This window comes from Juglans microcarpa x Juglans regia, chromosome 4D (assembly GCF_004785595.1).
Source record: "Juglans microcarpa x Juglans regia isolate MS1-56 chromosome 4D, Jm3101_v1.0, whole genome shotgun sequence".
In the NCBI taxonomy this organism is placed as follows: domain Eukaryota; kingdom Viridiplantae; phylum Streptophyta; class Magnoliopsida; order Fagales; family Juglandaceae; genus Juglans; species Juglans microcarpa x Juglans regia.
In genome coordinates this window covers 28,795,780-28,810,097 of record NC_054600.1, presented here as the reverse complement: position 1 = coordinate 28,810,097, position 14,318 = coordinate 28,795,780, and the positions used below count along the sequence as shown (strand labels likewise).

The 14,318-nt window shown below is 39.1% G+C and overlaps 1 protein-coding gene across 2 annotated transcripts in view; it reads left to right on the top strand.

Annotated features, from left to right (window-relative positions):
* LOC121260612 (BEACH domain-containing protein B) overlaps positions 1 to 14,318 on the top strand; it is a 59,590-nt gene that overhangs the window by 43,868 nt on the left and 1,404 nt on the right. The window contains exons 32-40 of one of the 2 annotated variants that reach the window (XM_041162551.1): positions 13 to 318; positions 434 to 886; positions 972 to 1,018; positions 1,118 to 1,211; positions 2,005 to 2,211; positions 5,557 to 5,682; positions 5,775 to 6,146; positions 6,257 to 6,488; positions 12,703 to 13,471. In XM_041162551.1, the coding sequence (XP_041018485.1) occupies positions 13 to 318; positions 434 to 886; positions 972 to 1,018; positions 1,118 to 1,211; positions 2,005 to 2,211; positions 5,557 to 5,682; positions 5,775 to 6,146; positions 6,257 to 6,488; positions 12,703 to 13,415 (2,550 nt within the window). In that variant the 3' untranslated portion in view covers positions 13,416 to 13,471. The remainder of the gene's footprint in view (positions 1 to 12; positions 319 to 433; positions 887 to 971; positions 1,019 to 1,117; positions 1,212 to 2,004; positions 2,212 to 5,556; positions 5,683 to 5,774; positions 6,147 to 6,256; positions 6,489 to 12,702; positions 13,472 to 14,318) is intronic. The other variant, XM_041162552.1, reaches the window with a different exon arrangement.

The window sequence follows — 14,318 nt, the reverse complement described above, 5'->3', positions numbered from 1 at the left end:
TTGCCTTTTCAGGTTCTTTTGTCAATTCCATGTGTACTTGTAACCCCCAAGAGAAAATTAGCTGGGCATTTGGCAGTCATGAAAAGTTTCTTGCATTTCTTTTGTGAATTTTTGGTCGAAGGTACTGGTGGATCGTCAGTGTTTAAGAACTTCCATGCTTCAAGCAATTCTGATTTGACCAAGTCTAATCAAAAGCAGAACTTCCAGCCTCATTTTGATTTGGGGAGGGGTATCACGAGTGATATTGATCCAATAAATGAAATGCATAAAAAACAATTAAAAAATGTTAAGCGCCACAGGAGGTGGAACTTAAGCAAGGTATGGAAAATTATGACTTCAATTAGCTTCTGCTCCTTCCTTCACTTCTGTACACAAATCTGACTTACAATTCTTTTGTGTTGTTTTGGTCCTTATTTTTTGGTGGCTGCCATAGATAAAAGCAGTCTATTGGACTCGGTATTTGCTTAGATACAGCGCAATCGAGATTTTCTTCAGTGATTCAGTCGCCCCCATATTTTTGAATTTTGCATCATTGAAGGATGCAAAAGAAGTTGGAACCTTGATAGTTACTACCAGAAATGAGTATTTGTTTCCAAAAGGAAGTAGTAGGGATAAGAGTGGAGCTATTTCATTTGTTGATAGGCGTGTAGCCCTGGAAATGGCAGAAACTGCAAGAGAGAGATGGAGAAGAAGGGACATAACAAACTTTGAGTATTTAATGATTCTCAATACACTTGCAGGAAGATCTTATAATGATTTGACACAGTATCCCGTCTTTCCTTGGGTCTTGGCAGATTACTCCTCAGAGATTCTTGACTTTAACAAGTCTTCAACCTTTAGGGATCTCTCGAAACCCGTTGGAGCACTGGATTTGAAAAGATTTGAGGTTAGTTTATAAGATAAAATTAATGGATGCCAATCTGTCTAATTTTAGAATTTTAATATCTTTGGGTTATGCTTTGCGTTTACAGATGTTTGAAGATAGATATCGGAACTTCAGCGATCCTGATATACCCAGGTAATTCACAATCCCACTTACTGGACATGCATCGGTTCCTTTAAAGTCCCCATAGACTTTTTTTGGTCTCTCTGGCAACATGCTATAATTTTTTGGCAGTTTCTACTATGGGTCTCATTACTCGAGCATGGGGATTGTACTCTATTACCTTCTTCGATTAGAACCATTTACATCTCTTCACCGTAATTTGCAGGTACTCTTTATTGATGTCGTAGTTTAGTATATTGTTTCTGTTTTCTAGAATGTATTTCGTTTCTAATAAAATTTACTTCTTACTTATATAAAAAAAAAAGTTTAGTATTTATCGTATATGATAAATTACAGGATATATGCCTATTCCTATTAATATAATCTTTTTACTTAATTAAAAAAAGACTGTAGGACAAGGATAGGCCACACACAATGCTTTGTGCAATTCTTAGTTTTTCTTCCACTTATGATTGGATAGTTATGAAATTTTGTTTCATACTTATTATTCAGAAGCCATTTTTCTGTGTCTTGAGGTTCTGCTGGCCTTTTCAATAATGAGAAAATCAAATGCTCTAGCTGAGAAATTCTAGCAATTCAACTAACCGTTGTATATAATGGGCATGCCCTGTTGAGCTAATAATGTTTTTAAGGATTATGGTTTTTCATTTATCAATCTATTTCTTCATTGGCCCCAGTTTTATTTATCAACTGTAGGAAGCTAATCTCATTTGAAATGTTAGTAATAGAGGATGGTGCCAAATAAATCTGCATGGAAGGGTGATGGCTTGAAACTTCAAAGCAAGAACATTACAAGTTCTGGATATTAAATTTAAAAAACTAGTGTTTTGTTAAGGAAAGTCCTATTTGTATATATGATGTATGATATTAAATAAGACAGAATACTTACTAGAGAAGTTAATATACAAAATTATATGTGATATGAAAATTATGAAAGGCATTAAGAATTTGATTTGGTGACTCAATCGTCCAAAGGCTAAAATTATTTGTGTGGTCAGGGTGGCAAACTCGACCATGCAGATCGCCTCTTTCAAAGCATTGAGGGCACATATCGGAATTGCCTTTCTAATACAAGTGATGTGAAGGAGTTGATTCCTGAGTTCTTTTACATGCCAGAGTTTCTTACCAATTCAAACTCCTATCATTTAGGAGTGAAACAAGATGGTGAACCCATAGGTGATGTTTGTCTCCCTCCGTGGGCCAAGGTATGTGAAAGCACTTCAGAGTTCAGGTTTTGACAATGCATAGTTTGACTACTGATGTTGTCCATTGTTCTTGATTTATTATCTATTTTTAAGTTTGATACCTAGGACTCAATTTGTCATTTAGGAACCAAGTGACAACTGCACAATATTGCTCTGCAGTACTTAGTGACAGATATTAGTATCTGTTAAATATAAAAATCATGGAAATAACATGTGTGGCTGATTTTGAATATTAGGGTGAATTGTGTTGTGTTCTCATCAAAGTTTTGAATTCCGTTCCCGTGACCATTCTGGTTGAGGCACTGGAACGGAATATTTCGATACCGGTACGTTTCGGTGTACCGTTTCGTGATAGACATTATATGGATAAATTATATATATATATATATATATATATATATATATAAACTTTATTCCAAAATAACATCAATACAAGTCTTTAAAGCATCAATATTCTATTGCAAAAGCTTTCCCCTCCTGGGTTATAGTCTTTTTTTTTCTTTGGCTTCTAGTTCTTTTTTATCTGTTGGGAAACACAACTTTAGAATACTTGTTAGTGATATTGATTCAGGGGAGAATCGATCAATGGCATTCTAATCTCAGGAATTATCAAGGGACTCTGGGTTCCCTATCAATTACAAATTTACAAAACCATAATAGCATGCACATCAAACGTAAAATATGCAAAAAGGACAGATATTGTGCACAACATTCCTTTAAGAAGTTCGATCGTATATATATATATATATATAGGGAATTAGATGAATCGATCGTGATAATCTGTCACCAAATTGTAATGAAACCTGCCCTTCATCTGACAAAATATTGAATTTACCAGATCAATAATTTAGGGTTTAAGAAACTATCACAGTGGTTTCGATTATTACATATTCAAAGGGGGATTTCCGATCTATAAAGTTACGGTTAATAACTTAATAGCTGCAGTGTGGAGTGGGCGGTGGAGTGTGGAGGTGGACTTCGAGGTGTGGCGGAGGAAGTGAAAAAGCTGCGACCGGGGGGGTGGGGGGGGTGGGTTAAGCAACACACGGGACTGAGCTTCGACAGAGGCTGCGAGTCTGTGATGACTTCAGGACTTGGCAAGCTTGAGCTGCAATGCTGTTGATTTTGGCGGGTTCCGTTCACTGGAGTGTAGCTGGTGACTAGAGTGGAGATAGATGGAGAGAAAAGTAATTAGGTTAGGGATTTGAGATCTGATTTCTCAAGGGAAAGGGGGAGAAGATGAGAGAAATCAACCAGGGCAGAAAATTACCGTTCTGTCCCTCTATTTTAAAGTTATTTACAAAAATGCCATTTAGCTAAATTTCGGTCCAAAATTATCATCCGGCCGGAATGGACTGAAACCAGCCGGAATTTGAGCCAGGACGAAAAAGTACCCTACCCCATGCCGGTTACTATTCTGGCACGGAAAATTCCGGCCGTTCTGGCCGGAATGGAACAGATTTTAAAAGTTTGGTTCTCATACCTTAAACTATGATGGAAACTAAGAATTTTTAACAGTGGGGAAACATCGTTACTGATCGCATAGTATTGGAGTTGATTTTCAATTTTTATGTCTTGAAGGGAAATTGAAAATGATATAAGGTGTATGAAAATTCAATTCACACTAAATATTGTACCCTTAGTTTTGTTTGTTGTGTTTGAATATGCTTACTTAACTCATTGCTAAACTTTTCATTGTATTCATTCTGACCAAGTACTTTTTTAGCCTTGATTGTTGTAGGTATATGAATCATGGTATTAAAGGCTAAACATATTTTAACAAATCACTTATTTACTTACAAAAAATAAAAACAAATTGCTTAATTAAAATAGCTGAGTTTTATAATCCAGTGGGGAAGATTATTATCTCATGAAATGGTATATCAGCATTTAACAGCATCTTAGGTTATTGCAACAAAGTTCTAGAATATGTTTTTGTATTTACCTTTAGAACAAAAGAAGGCACCAATGTAAAACAAATTAAAATAAATAATAAAAAAAATTAGAACTTTCCAATCTTAGCAATACAGCATGAGCTTAGGTCTCTGTAATGAAAATGCCGTTAGCAGTCCATTGAACTCTTCAAGACCTGATTGAATATGAATTTGCCATTAGGAATGGACTATCGTAGAATACAAGCTTTGTAAAAGAAGAAATTGAAACGGCCGTCACATGAAAAGATTCCTTAATCAGCTGCTGCCAGAAAATCCTGCTTACTGACCAAAATAACCCTGAGAAGGATCAAGGGAAAATCCAATCTTTCAAGAACCACTCTCGTGGCCTTCTACTCCTATCTTCCCTAACCTGTAAACAACTTATAAACCCTAAACTCTTCTCAACTTCCAAACCCTAAAAATGCATGTTTTAAATCCTTTTCCACTACTTTTTTTTATAGATAAGAAAATTTTATTAAGACAGTAAAAAGGCATAACCCAAGTACATAGGAAGGATTTCCACTACTTAATCAATTGTATAAAATTAAGCATCTTCAAATCTTCCCCACATCAAGAAGTTAAGAGAGGATTTTTTTTTCTCCCTGAATCTTTAGCATATAACATTCAAGTTATGGATTACTGTAGCATGTAAGTTATAGCGCGTGCTCTTTTGCTGAGCTTAGAAGTTTCTTTTTTCACACCTTATTCTTTGGGCTTCTGTCAATTATACTCAATGGATCTAGTCTTCAAGACTTTCTTGTATCATCTTCTTGCTCCTAACTTATAATAGGTGTTCTCTTCTGTATACTACCTGTGTACTTGGGCAATGCCTGTTTACTTGTTTTAATAAAACTTTATCTTAGTTATCAAAAGGAAAAATAAAAAAAATAAAAAAAACTCTGCAGAATAGATCGTCTCACAGACTATGTATTTAGCAATAATACACAAGAAAAGCACTTCAAGCTGTTGAGCTATCACCAGAGATGGCTTAGTAGCATAGATTCTTTTACTAGGGGACTGGATCCATTTTGGATACCAGTCTTTTCAGACACTCCCTTCATATCCAACATTTGATTTATAAACTGCAAATCTGAAGAATAAAATTGGACTACTGAAACCTATCCAATAATAGTTGTGACACTTCTGTGCAAATATTCGACACACCTTGAACATTAGGATGCAACATTTTTAAGCAAGCAGAATAATTATTATTTTTAAGTAGAAAATAACTAAGCACGTAAAATTCATATTATTATTATTGTTATCATCATCATCATCATTATTTGTGTTCATGAAATCAATATAATTATTATTCCCTACACCATGTTAATTGAATTTGTTTTGGGGTTTAACTGTCTAGTTCTAGCTTTCCTTCTAAAATGAGAAGCTTAGTTCCATATTATTTGCACAGGGCTTGCCTGAAGAATTTATTAATAGAAATCGAGAGGCCCTTGAAAGTGAATATGTTAGTTCAAATCTCCACCACTGGATAGATTTGGTGTTTGGTTATAAGCAGCGGGGAAAACCAGCAGTGGAGGTATTATCTAATATTGGAAACCTGTTTAATCCATTAAAACACTATGCATCTTTTCAGGATTCCTTTTCTTGACAAATAACATTAAATTACAGGCAGCAAATATCTTTTACTACCTGACTTACGAAGGTGCTGTTGATCTGGACACCATGGAAGATGATTTTCAAAGAGCAGCAATTGAAGACCAAATTGCAAATTTTGGCCAGACTCCAATCCAGATTTTCCGTAAAAAGCATCCTAGAAGAGGACCTCCAATTCCAATTGCTCATCCTTTGTACTTTGCACCTGATTCTATCAGTTTGACTTCCGTTGTTTGTGGTACAAGTTATCCACCATCTTCTGTACTTCATGTTGGGGTATTGGACTCAAACATTGTCCTTGTGAGCCAGGGACTTACCTTGTCAGTTAAGATGTGGTTGACAACCCAACTGCAAACTGGGGGAAATTTTACCTTTTCTGCATCTCAGGTTGGGTTTCTGTTATTTATTGAGATCTCTGGCTTTTGTACACTTTTTGTACGAATTCAAGTTTATGATTTTATGTCTTAATATTAAAACAAATCGTCAAACTATTGCAGGACCCTTTCTTTGGAATTGGTTCTGATATTCTTTATCCTCGCAAAATCGGGAGTCCTTTGGCTGAGAATTTTGAACTTGGAGCGCAATGCTTTGCAACATTGCAGACTCCATCAGAGAATTTTTTGATCTCTAGTGGTAATTGGGAAAATAGCTTTCAGGTTATATCCTTAAATGATGGCAGAATGGTGCAGAGCATCCGACAACACAAGGATGTGGTCAGCTGTGTTGCAGGTATCTTTCATAGGTCAAAGATAGTTTAACTCATTGATAACTACTCCCTTATCTATGCTAGTAGCATTCACAGTGATTAGATAGAATTGTGTTAACATATCTTGTCCTCAGTAAAATCCCAACTTTTCGTTTGCACTCTTGCCCAGTATCCTGAGGTAAAATATTCTCTTATAAAGGAGATTACTTTATGGTCTTTTTAAACATCAAATTAATCCCATCTTAACAGCAAAACCAAAATGTTCATCCTATTGGATCTGTTGATTTTTTTATAAGTAAACGATTATATTAATAATAATAGGCTTAGCCCAAGTACACAAGAAGGTATACACGAATGCCTATCTAGGAAGAAGAAAAAGAAACAAGAAAGTCATGAATGCCAAGGCCATTAAAATCTACCTAACAAAAAGTGATCTAATTTCCTCTATAGAGCGTTCTTTGTCTTCAAACGTCCGGTCATTTCACTCCTTCCATAGGCACCACAAGATGCAAATAGGCATCATTTTCCACAGCTGTCATTTGGAGGGCTCCTCTTAGATTTGTCCAGTTGGCCAAGAACTCAACCACTGTGGCAGGCATTACCCAAGCTGGCTCTAACCTACAGAACAAAGCATCCCATATCTCTCTAGCAATCTCGCAATGCAGTAGAAGACGATCCACAGTCTCACCACTTTTCTTACACATGCAGCACCAGTCTACTATGATCACTCCCCATTTCTATAAGTTGTCCATTGTCAAAATCTTACCCAAGGAAGCTGACCAAACAAAAAATGCTGCTTTAGGAGGCATCCTATTTCTCCAAATCTTCTTCCATGGATAAAAAGAATGAATCGAGAACATGCCTTTACCTGTTGGTATCCACCACAACCTGTCAATTCCTTGAATGGTCGGTCTCATGGAGTATAAAAGATGAAACAAATCCTCAAAGCTACCAATTTCCCAATCTTGGGCTGCCCTACTAAAGTTCACATTCCATTGGACTTAATCCCCAGATGGCACCATAACATCAGCCACTGAAGCTTCTTTTTCACTAGCAATCCTGAAAATTGAAGGGAATAAATCCTTAGAGGTGTTATCCCCACATCATAGGTCACTCCAGAATTTAATTCTAGAACTATCTCCCAACATAAGTCTAGTGTGACGAGTAAACCCCCCACCCTCGTCTAATATGCTTCCAAACTCCCACTCCATAAGCCCCACTCACCTCTCTAGTGCTCCAAACCCCCTACACACCTCCATATTAAGGTCTATCACCGACTTCCATAGAGTTTCCGGTTCCATAGTGTATCTCCCCAACCATTTCCCAAGTAAAGCCCTATTAAAGATCCTCATATTTCTAATTCCCAACCCACCAAAAGAAATTGGAGAGCATACCTTATCCTACTTGACCAGGTGGAATTTGAATTCATCCCTCACACCACAGCAAAGGAAATCACGATGCAATTTTTTAATCCGAGTCGCCACACTTATTGGAATGGGGAATAGAGATAGAAAGTACGTTTGTAAACTGGACAAAGTGTTTTTGATTAAGATGATTTGACCACCTTTCGACAAGTACAATCTCTTCCAACCAGCTAATCTACGTTCAATCTTCTCAATCAATGTATCCCAAATCGATTTAGCCCGTGATGCTGCCCCCAAGGGAAGACCAAGGTAATTCATGGGAAGAGAGGAAACCTTGCATCCAAGAATGTTAGCCAGCTGTCGGATATTGCAAACATTACCAACTGGCACCAACTCTGATTTGTCGAAGTTCACTTTCAGACTAGATGTTGCTCCAAAACAAAATAAGAGAGCCCTCAATGCCCGCATCTGGTTTTGTTCTGCCCCACAAAAAATCAATGCATCATTTGCAAACCATAGGTGAGAAATGTTAAGAGTACCCCTATTAGGGTCACCAACCAAGAAACCAATCACAAAACCACTGTTAACCAAAGCCGATATCATTCTGCTAAGCGCCTCCATAACTATGACAAATAAAAGTGGAGACAAAAGAAGCCAACTGGGCTGCCATTTACTAACATTGAAAACTTCGTTGTTGAGATACACCATCTGATCCACGTACACCATATCTCCCTAAAACCATATCTCCCAAGCAATAAAACTTTCTCCATATCCAATTTACATATGATCCCCTTATTGCCGGATTTTATTCGACTATCGAGGCATTCATTGGCAATGAGAACTGAATCTAGAATTTACCTACCCTTTACAAAAGCGTTTTGGTGTTTCAAAATAATCTTTCCCAACACCTGCTCTAGACGATTTGCAAGCACCTTGGATATGATTTTGTACACCCCATTTACAAGGCTAATAGGTCGATAATCTTTCACTTCCGTTGCCCCAAGCTTCTTAAGAATAAGTGCAATAAAACTTATAAAAGTGGCATTTAGGTTTTTTTCAACTTTCCCAACAGAAAAAAATTCTTGAAACACCTTCATTAAATCCTCATTCACCACATCCCAACATGTTTGGAAGAATCCCGTAGAGAAACCATCAAGACCAAGTGCTTTATCTTTAACCATTTTCTCACCGCCCCATGAACCTCCACCTCCTCAAAGGGTCTCTCCAACCACGAAACACTATGTGGCTCAATGGACTCAAAGGCTAGTCCATCAAGCTTTGGCCGCCATCCCACCTGTTCAGTAATTAAGTATTCAAAAAAATCAGCAACATGCTTTTGAATCACAGGAGTCTCTGTACTAGCCACGCCGTCTATATTCAGCATTTCAATGGTATTAATTCTCCTATGAGAGTTGGCCACTCTATAGAAGAACTTCGTGCTTCGATCGCCTTCTTTCAACCACAATGCTCTAAATTTTTTGTGCCAAGAGATCTCCTCCAATAATATAACCCTCTCTAATTCTGACACTAATTCTGCCTTCTGAGATAACTCTTCCAAGGAAAGGACCCAACCCTCTTGTATCCTTTCTAATTCTTGTATCTCTCCCAACATAGACTTCTTCCAGACACCTATATCACCAAAGGACTGAATGTTCTAAAGCTTTAAATCTTGTTTCAATACTTTCAGTTTACCTGCCAAAATGAAACTAGGAGTGCCATGTATCTGATATGAGAACCACCATTGCCTAACCCTGTCCACAAAGCCTTCAGTTTTCAGCCACATATTTTCGAATTTAAAATACTGACGCCCTCATTGAATCCCACCACAATCTAACAAGATAGGAAAGTGATCTGAACAAATGCGAGGAAGCCTCTTTTGGCATAGATCCGGATAGTGGCTTTCCCACTCCGACGAGACTAAAAATCTGTCCAATCTAGACCTCATATGGTCATTTGACCACGTAAATGCTCTGCCAATGAGAGGAAGATTCACCAATCCCAAGTCGAAAATACACTCCGAAAATTCCATCATTGCAAGTTGCATCCTACTTTCTCCTGATCGTTCGCTTGGGAAGCTTATAACATTAAAATCACTGTTATTTCCTCCAATAGAAGTCTTCTATTGCTGTCTAGGTTCAGCCCATAGATGCCAGTGAACGCCCACAAAAAATTATCTTCCACATTCTTGAAGTAACAAGTCACTGAGTACTACCCAATGAATTCCTCTATTTTCTCTACCACTCTTTTATCCCACATAATTAATATACCTACTGAAGCCCAATTAGATGCTAAGTAAGCCCAATCCACATAGGTAAAAGTCCAAAAACTTCGAACAATTTTTCTTGTAATAAGTTTCTGCTTAGTCTCTTGTAAACACACAATGTTTGCCTTCCAGTCACGAAGTAAGCTTTTCACCCGAAGACGCTTATTAGCCTCGTTGAGCCCTCGGACATTCCAAGAAATAATTTTGGGCTTCATAAAGACGATGCTATCCCCTTCCCTTTGGTTCTTTCTCTACTTGAGCTGCTTTCATAATTTAGAGACCAAGCGAGTCTCTTGAGCTCCCTCTGTTTTTTAGAACCTGATTTCTTTTGCTGAACATGCCCATCTTCAATGGCTGTGAACAAAGCCATGAATTGTTCTTCAAAGCCCTCGCATTCAATTCCCACACAATGTTGTATTTCCTTTGCCTTGCGTAAAAGCCAATCAGAGACACTATACTAACCTGGCAGAAAGCAGCTCAGGGGTACTGGCTCCCCTACCATGTCTATCACATCCCTGGGTGTCCACTGTGACTACAACGGCACCCCCATTTCTTTCTCAACACAATTGGACCTACCACCCCACTCAGAGGAATCCATTATAGGCACTAACATCTGAGAAAGCCCCTCCGAAACCTCATATGTGTTCTCTGCTTCATAAACAACGTACGGGCCACTTCCAGATGCTGCAACACTTTCACCAGTGAGGAAACCACCTGGGTCTCGAGAGGAGACTCGCCCTTGCTATCTATCAGCCTTGTCTGGCCTGGTTGGGTCTGGGATCCAACATCCGACGGTGCAACATCAACGATATCCATTTCGGGCTCTTCCGCCAACACCTCTCTCTCTATCAAGTCTGTCGTCTGAGCCACCGTCGATGATTTTGTGGCTATGGTCTTGTCTGTCGGGACCTTTGCTAGCAAGGTTAGGAGCCTCTCGCCGGTAGAAGGCCCAGCCACGTCCCCACCTCTCACTCTCCACACGAGCTGAACACCCACTGTGGACGAACCTGCTACCCGAGGCCCATCAGACCTTGCCAGGTCCCTTGGTTGCTTATTACTCCCCACAGGTTGGAGCCCAGCTTTCTTATCTACACCCATATGTTTGTTAGGCTTGATATCATTCCTAGGTGCAAAGCCCAAGCCCGTAGCATCATCCTCCTCAACACAGTGTATTAGAGCTGCCACTTTCCCTTGCAAATTTGTTAGTTGGAATTGCATGCCCTTTAGAGTACTGTGCACGCGCCATCATCTGCTTGAGCGACAACGGGCCTACCACCGCCTCCCTTCCAGTGCACCCAGTCTGAACCCGTAGTGTGTCGGGCCATTTCCGTTCCCTGACCTTATGGGCATCTCACTGTGGTTTGCTGTTGAGTTCTACCACCATCGGCCCCTCCACGTGAATATTGCACTCGGGACTGCATCGGCTTCATCGTCTGCACTAGGGCCTCCTTATATGACCGACTTTGTGTTTGACTTCCCATCCCCGACAGTTTTTATGATACTTCACCCAAGTTACGAAACATGATCCCCTCCCCCGAAATGGCCTCCCTCAATGCATCTGCCATCCTTCTCCATCCCGTCCCCTCCATGTCTTCCTATACAAAGATAAAATTTCGCCTTCCACACCCACCGTATTCTACTAACACCATGAAACGGCCATTGACATTTGAACACCTCTGTGCAATGAAACTTCCGGCGCCCTCCCTTGATGTGGTATACAAATCCTTCTTCCCCTCCCCCCCCCCTTCAAACACTCTAATGCTTTAGCAAACCATTGCACCGAAACCATCCCAAGTTTCACTTCCTTAACTATCTTCCAGCTACTTTCTGTAATGAGCAAGGAGCTTCCTTCCTTCCTCAAACTGAATGTTTTCGATTTTATATCTAAATTTCTTCTAAACCCCATCCTACTCCGCGACCCCTACAACTCACTACTCAGCCGTGATCTCACCGCTTAATCTCACCAAGCCTCATCGGAGTTTTTGGTTGTACAGAAAACTTTGTTTGTGTGGAGAGAGAACTTTTTCTGTGAAGATTCTAAGGAAGTTCCCTGTTGAAATATCAAGAGCTTGAAGTTTATATGTAATGAGTTTTGGGAAATACAATTGTCGTTTTCTCATTGGATTCTTCATTTGCTGTTACCGCTGTGTATGCTTCATGTGGATGCATGTTAGCAACCTCTTCTCCTATATATATATATATATATATATAAACCTATATTCTAAGCCAGGAGGAAAAGATTATCACTTACTCTGTGTTACAAGGCATGGCCTTGTGCTTAACATCACAGTTATGACATGATGGAGGTGTATGAACTAAGAGTGGAGTTAGAAGAAGAATCAACAATCTCTTAATCTCATTCACAAGGCTACACTTGCTTGAAATGACCATCGTGATTTTCTGTCTCTCTCATGGCATATATATTGTTGGTGAAACTGGAGATGCAGAACTGTCAACACTTGCGAGTGATGTGCTCCTGCATTGTAATGCATGATCTTGTTTCCATCCAAAATACATTGCGTATTTTTTTTTTTCTTTCTGCGTAGTGTTTTGTTATTTTAGCTCATTGTTTACTATAGAAACCACTGAAGGTGAATTATAATTCTGCAGTGACATCTGATGGGAGCATCCTTGCAACTGGAAGTTATGACACTACAGTCATGGTGTGGGAAGTTTTCCGTGGTAGAACCCCAGAAAAGAGAGTGCGTAACTCACATACAGAGCTACCTCGTAAAGACTATGTTATTGTTGAAACTCCCTTCCATATTCTTTGTGGTCACGATGATGTAATTACATGCTTATATGTTAGTGTGGAGCTTGATATAGTTATCAGTGGGTCAAAAGATGGAACTTGTGTTTTTCATACCCTTAGGGAGGGAAGATATGTAAGATCCCTACGCCATCCTTCTGGCAGTGCCTTGTCAAAGCTTGTTGCCTCTCGGCATGGGCGAATTGTGTTTTATGCTGATGATGATCTCAGTTTGCACCTTTATTCTATTAATGGAAAACATCTGGCTGCATCCGATTCCAATGGACGCCTCAATTGTGTAGAACTGAGTGGTTGCGGTGAGTTCTTGGTTTGTGCAGGTGACCAAGGGCAGATAGTTGTACGCTCTATGAACTCACTTGAGATTATCAAACGGTATAATGGAGTTGGAAAGATAATAACATCTTTAACCGTCACCCCAGAAGAATGCTTCTTAGCGGGGACAAAAGATGGAAGCCTTCTTGTGTATTCTATTGAAAACCCTCAACTTCGCAAAGCTAGCCATCCTCGAAATGTAAAATCTAAAGCTTCTGTAATGGGACAGATCAACAGCTGAAGACAGAGAAGTCAGGGAGTCTTAGTAGCTGGGGCTGATCTGTGATGCTGTTGCAGGTAAACTGCTGTCATTAACCTTCTTTTTGGTTAGTTACTGCAGTCATTAACATTGAATAAATTAACTCTTTTTGGACTTGTAATGGGTTAACTTAACCTTTGGTCCCTAGGTTTTACACTAATCTTTCTTTAAAAGTGCAAAACCTTTTTTTCACCTAGAAAGAAAAGGTTTTAAACTATTTTCAAAAAGATCACTCAGTTTTAAGAATGTCGCTTTTGGGTACCTGGGTTTTGCAATTTGATTCAAACGGTTCTTCCATCCAAATCTCATCAAGCAATAATTGCGACAGTGTTCTCAATCATCCCACATCAACTCCACGTGTAATATTCTCACATCAAAGAATAAGAAGATTAAAAAATTAAAGTATAAGATAAAAATTATTAAAAAATTAAATAGAAACTAAAAAGTCAAAAAACGTAGAAGGGCAGGAGTGCCTTCTGCAGATCTCCACCCACACTGATGGTAGGGTGGCCTCTGCCCCCTCACATGGTGACCAGTCGCCATTGCTAAAGGAGGTGGATGCCCTTTGCAGGAAATCCACCTTGATAAGCCAACCCAAAGTGAGGTGGCCACACCAGAGGCCTCTGCCCCCTCTCACAATGAGATATTTCGTTGCATTTTTATTATTTCCAATGAGATATGTCTTCATCACGTTTTGCATTCATGACCGAATAGCTTGAAAAATCCTCTTCCACAAAGAGGTGGTCTCACATCATTGGAAGACTCCTTTTTATTCAGTTTATGCTTTCATTGTTCTCCTTGGACTTCATATGATGTTCTTCATTCTCTTGTTTCCACCTATACCTCTGTTAGCATATGCTATATTCTTGGGGCGATATCATTTCA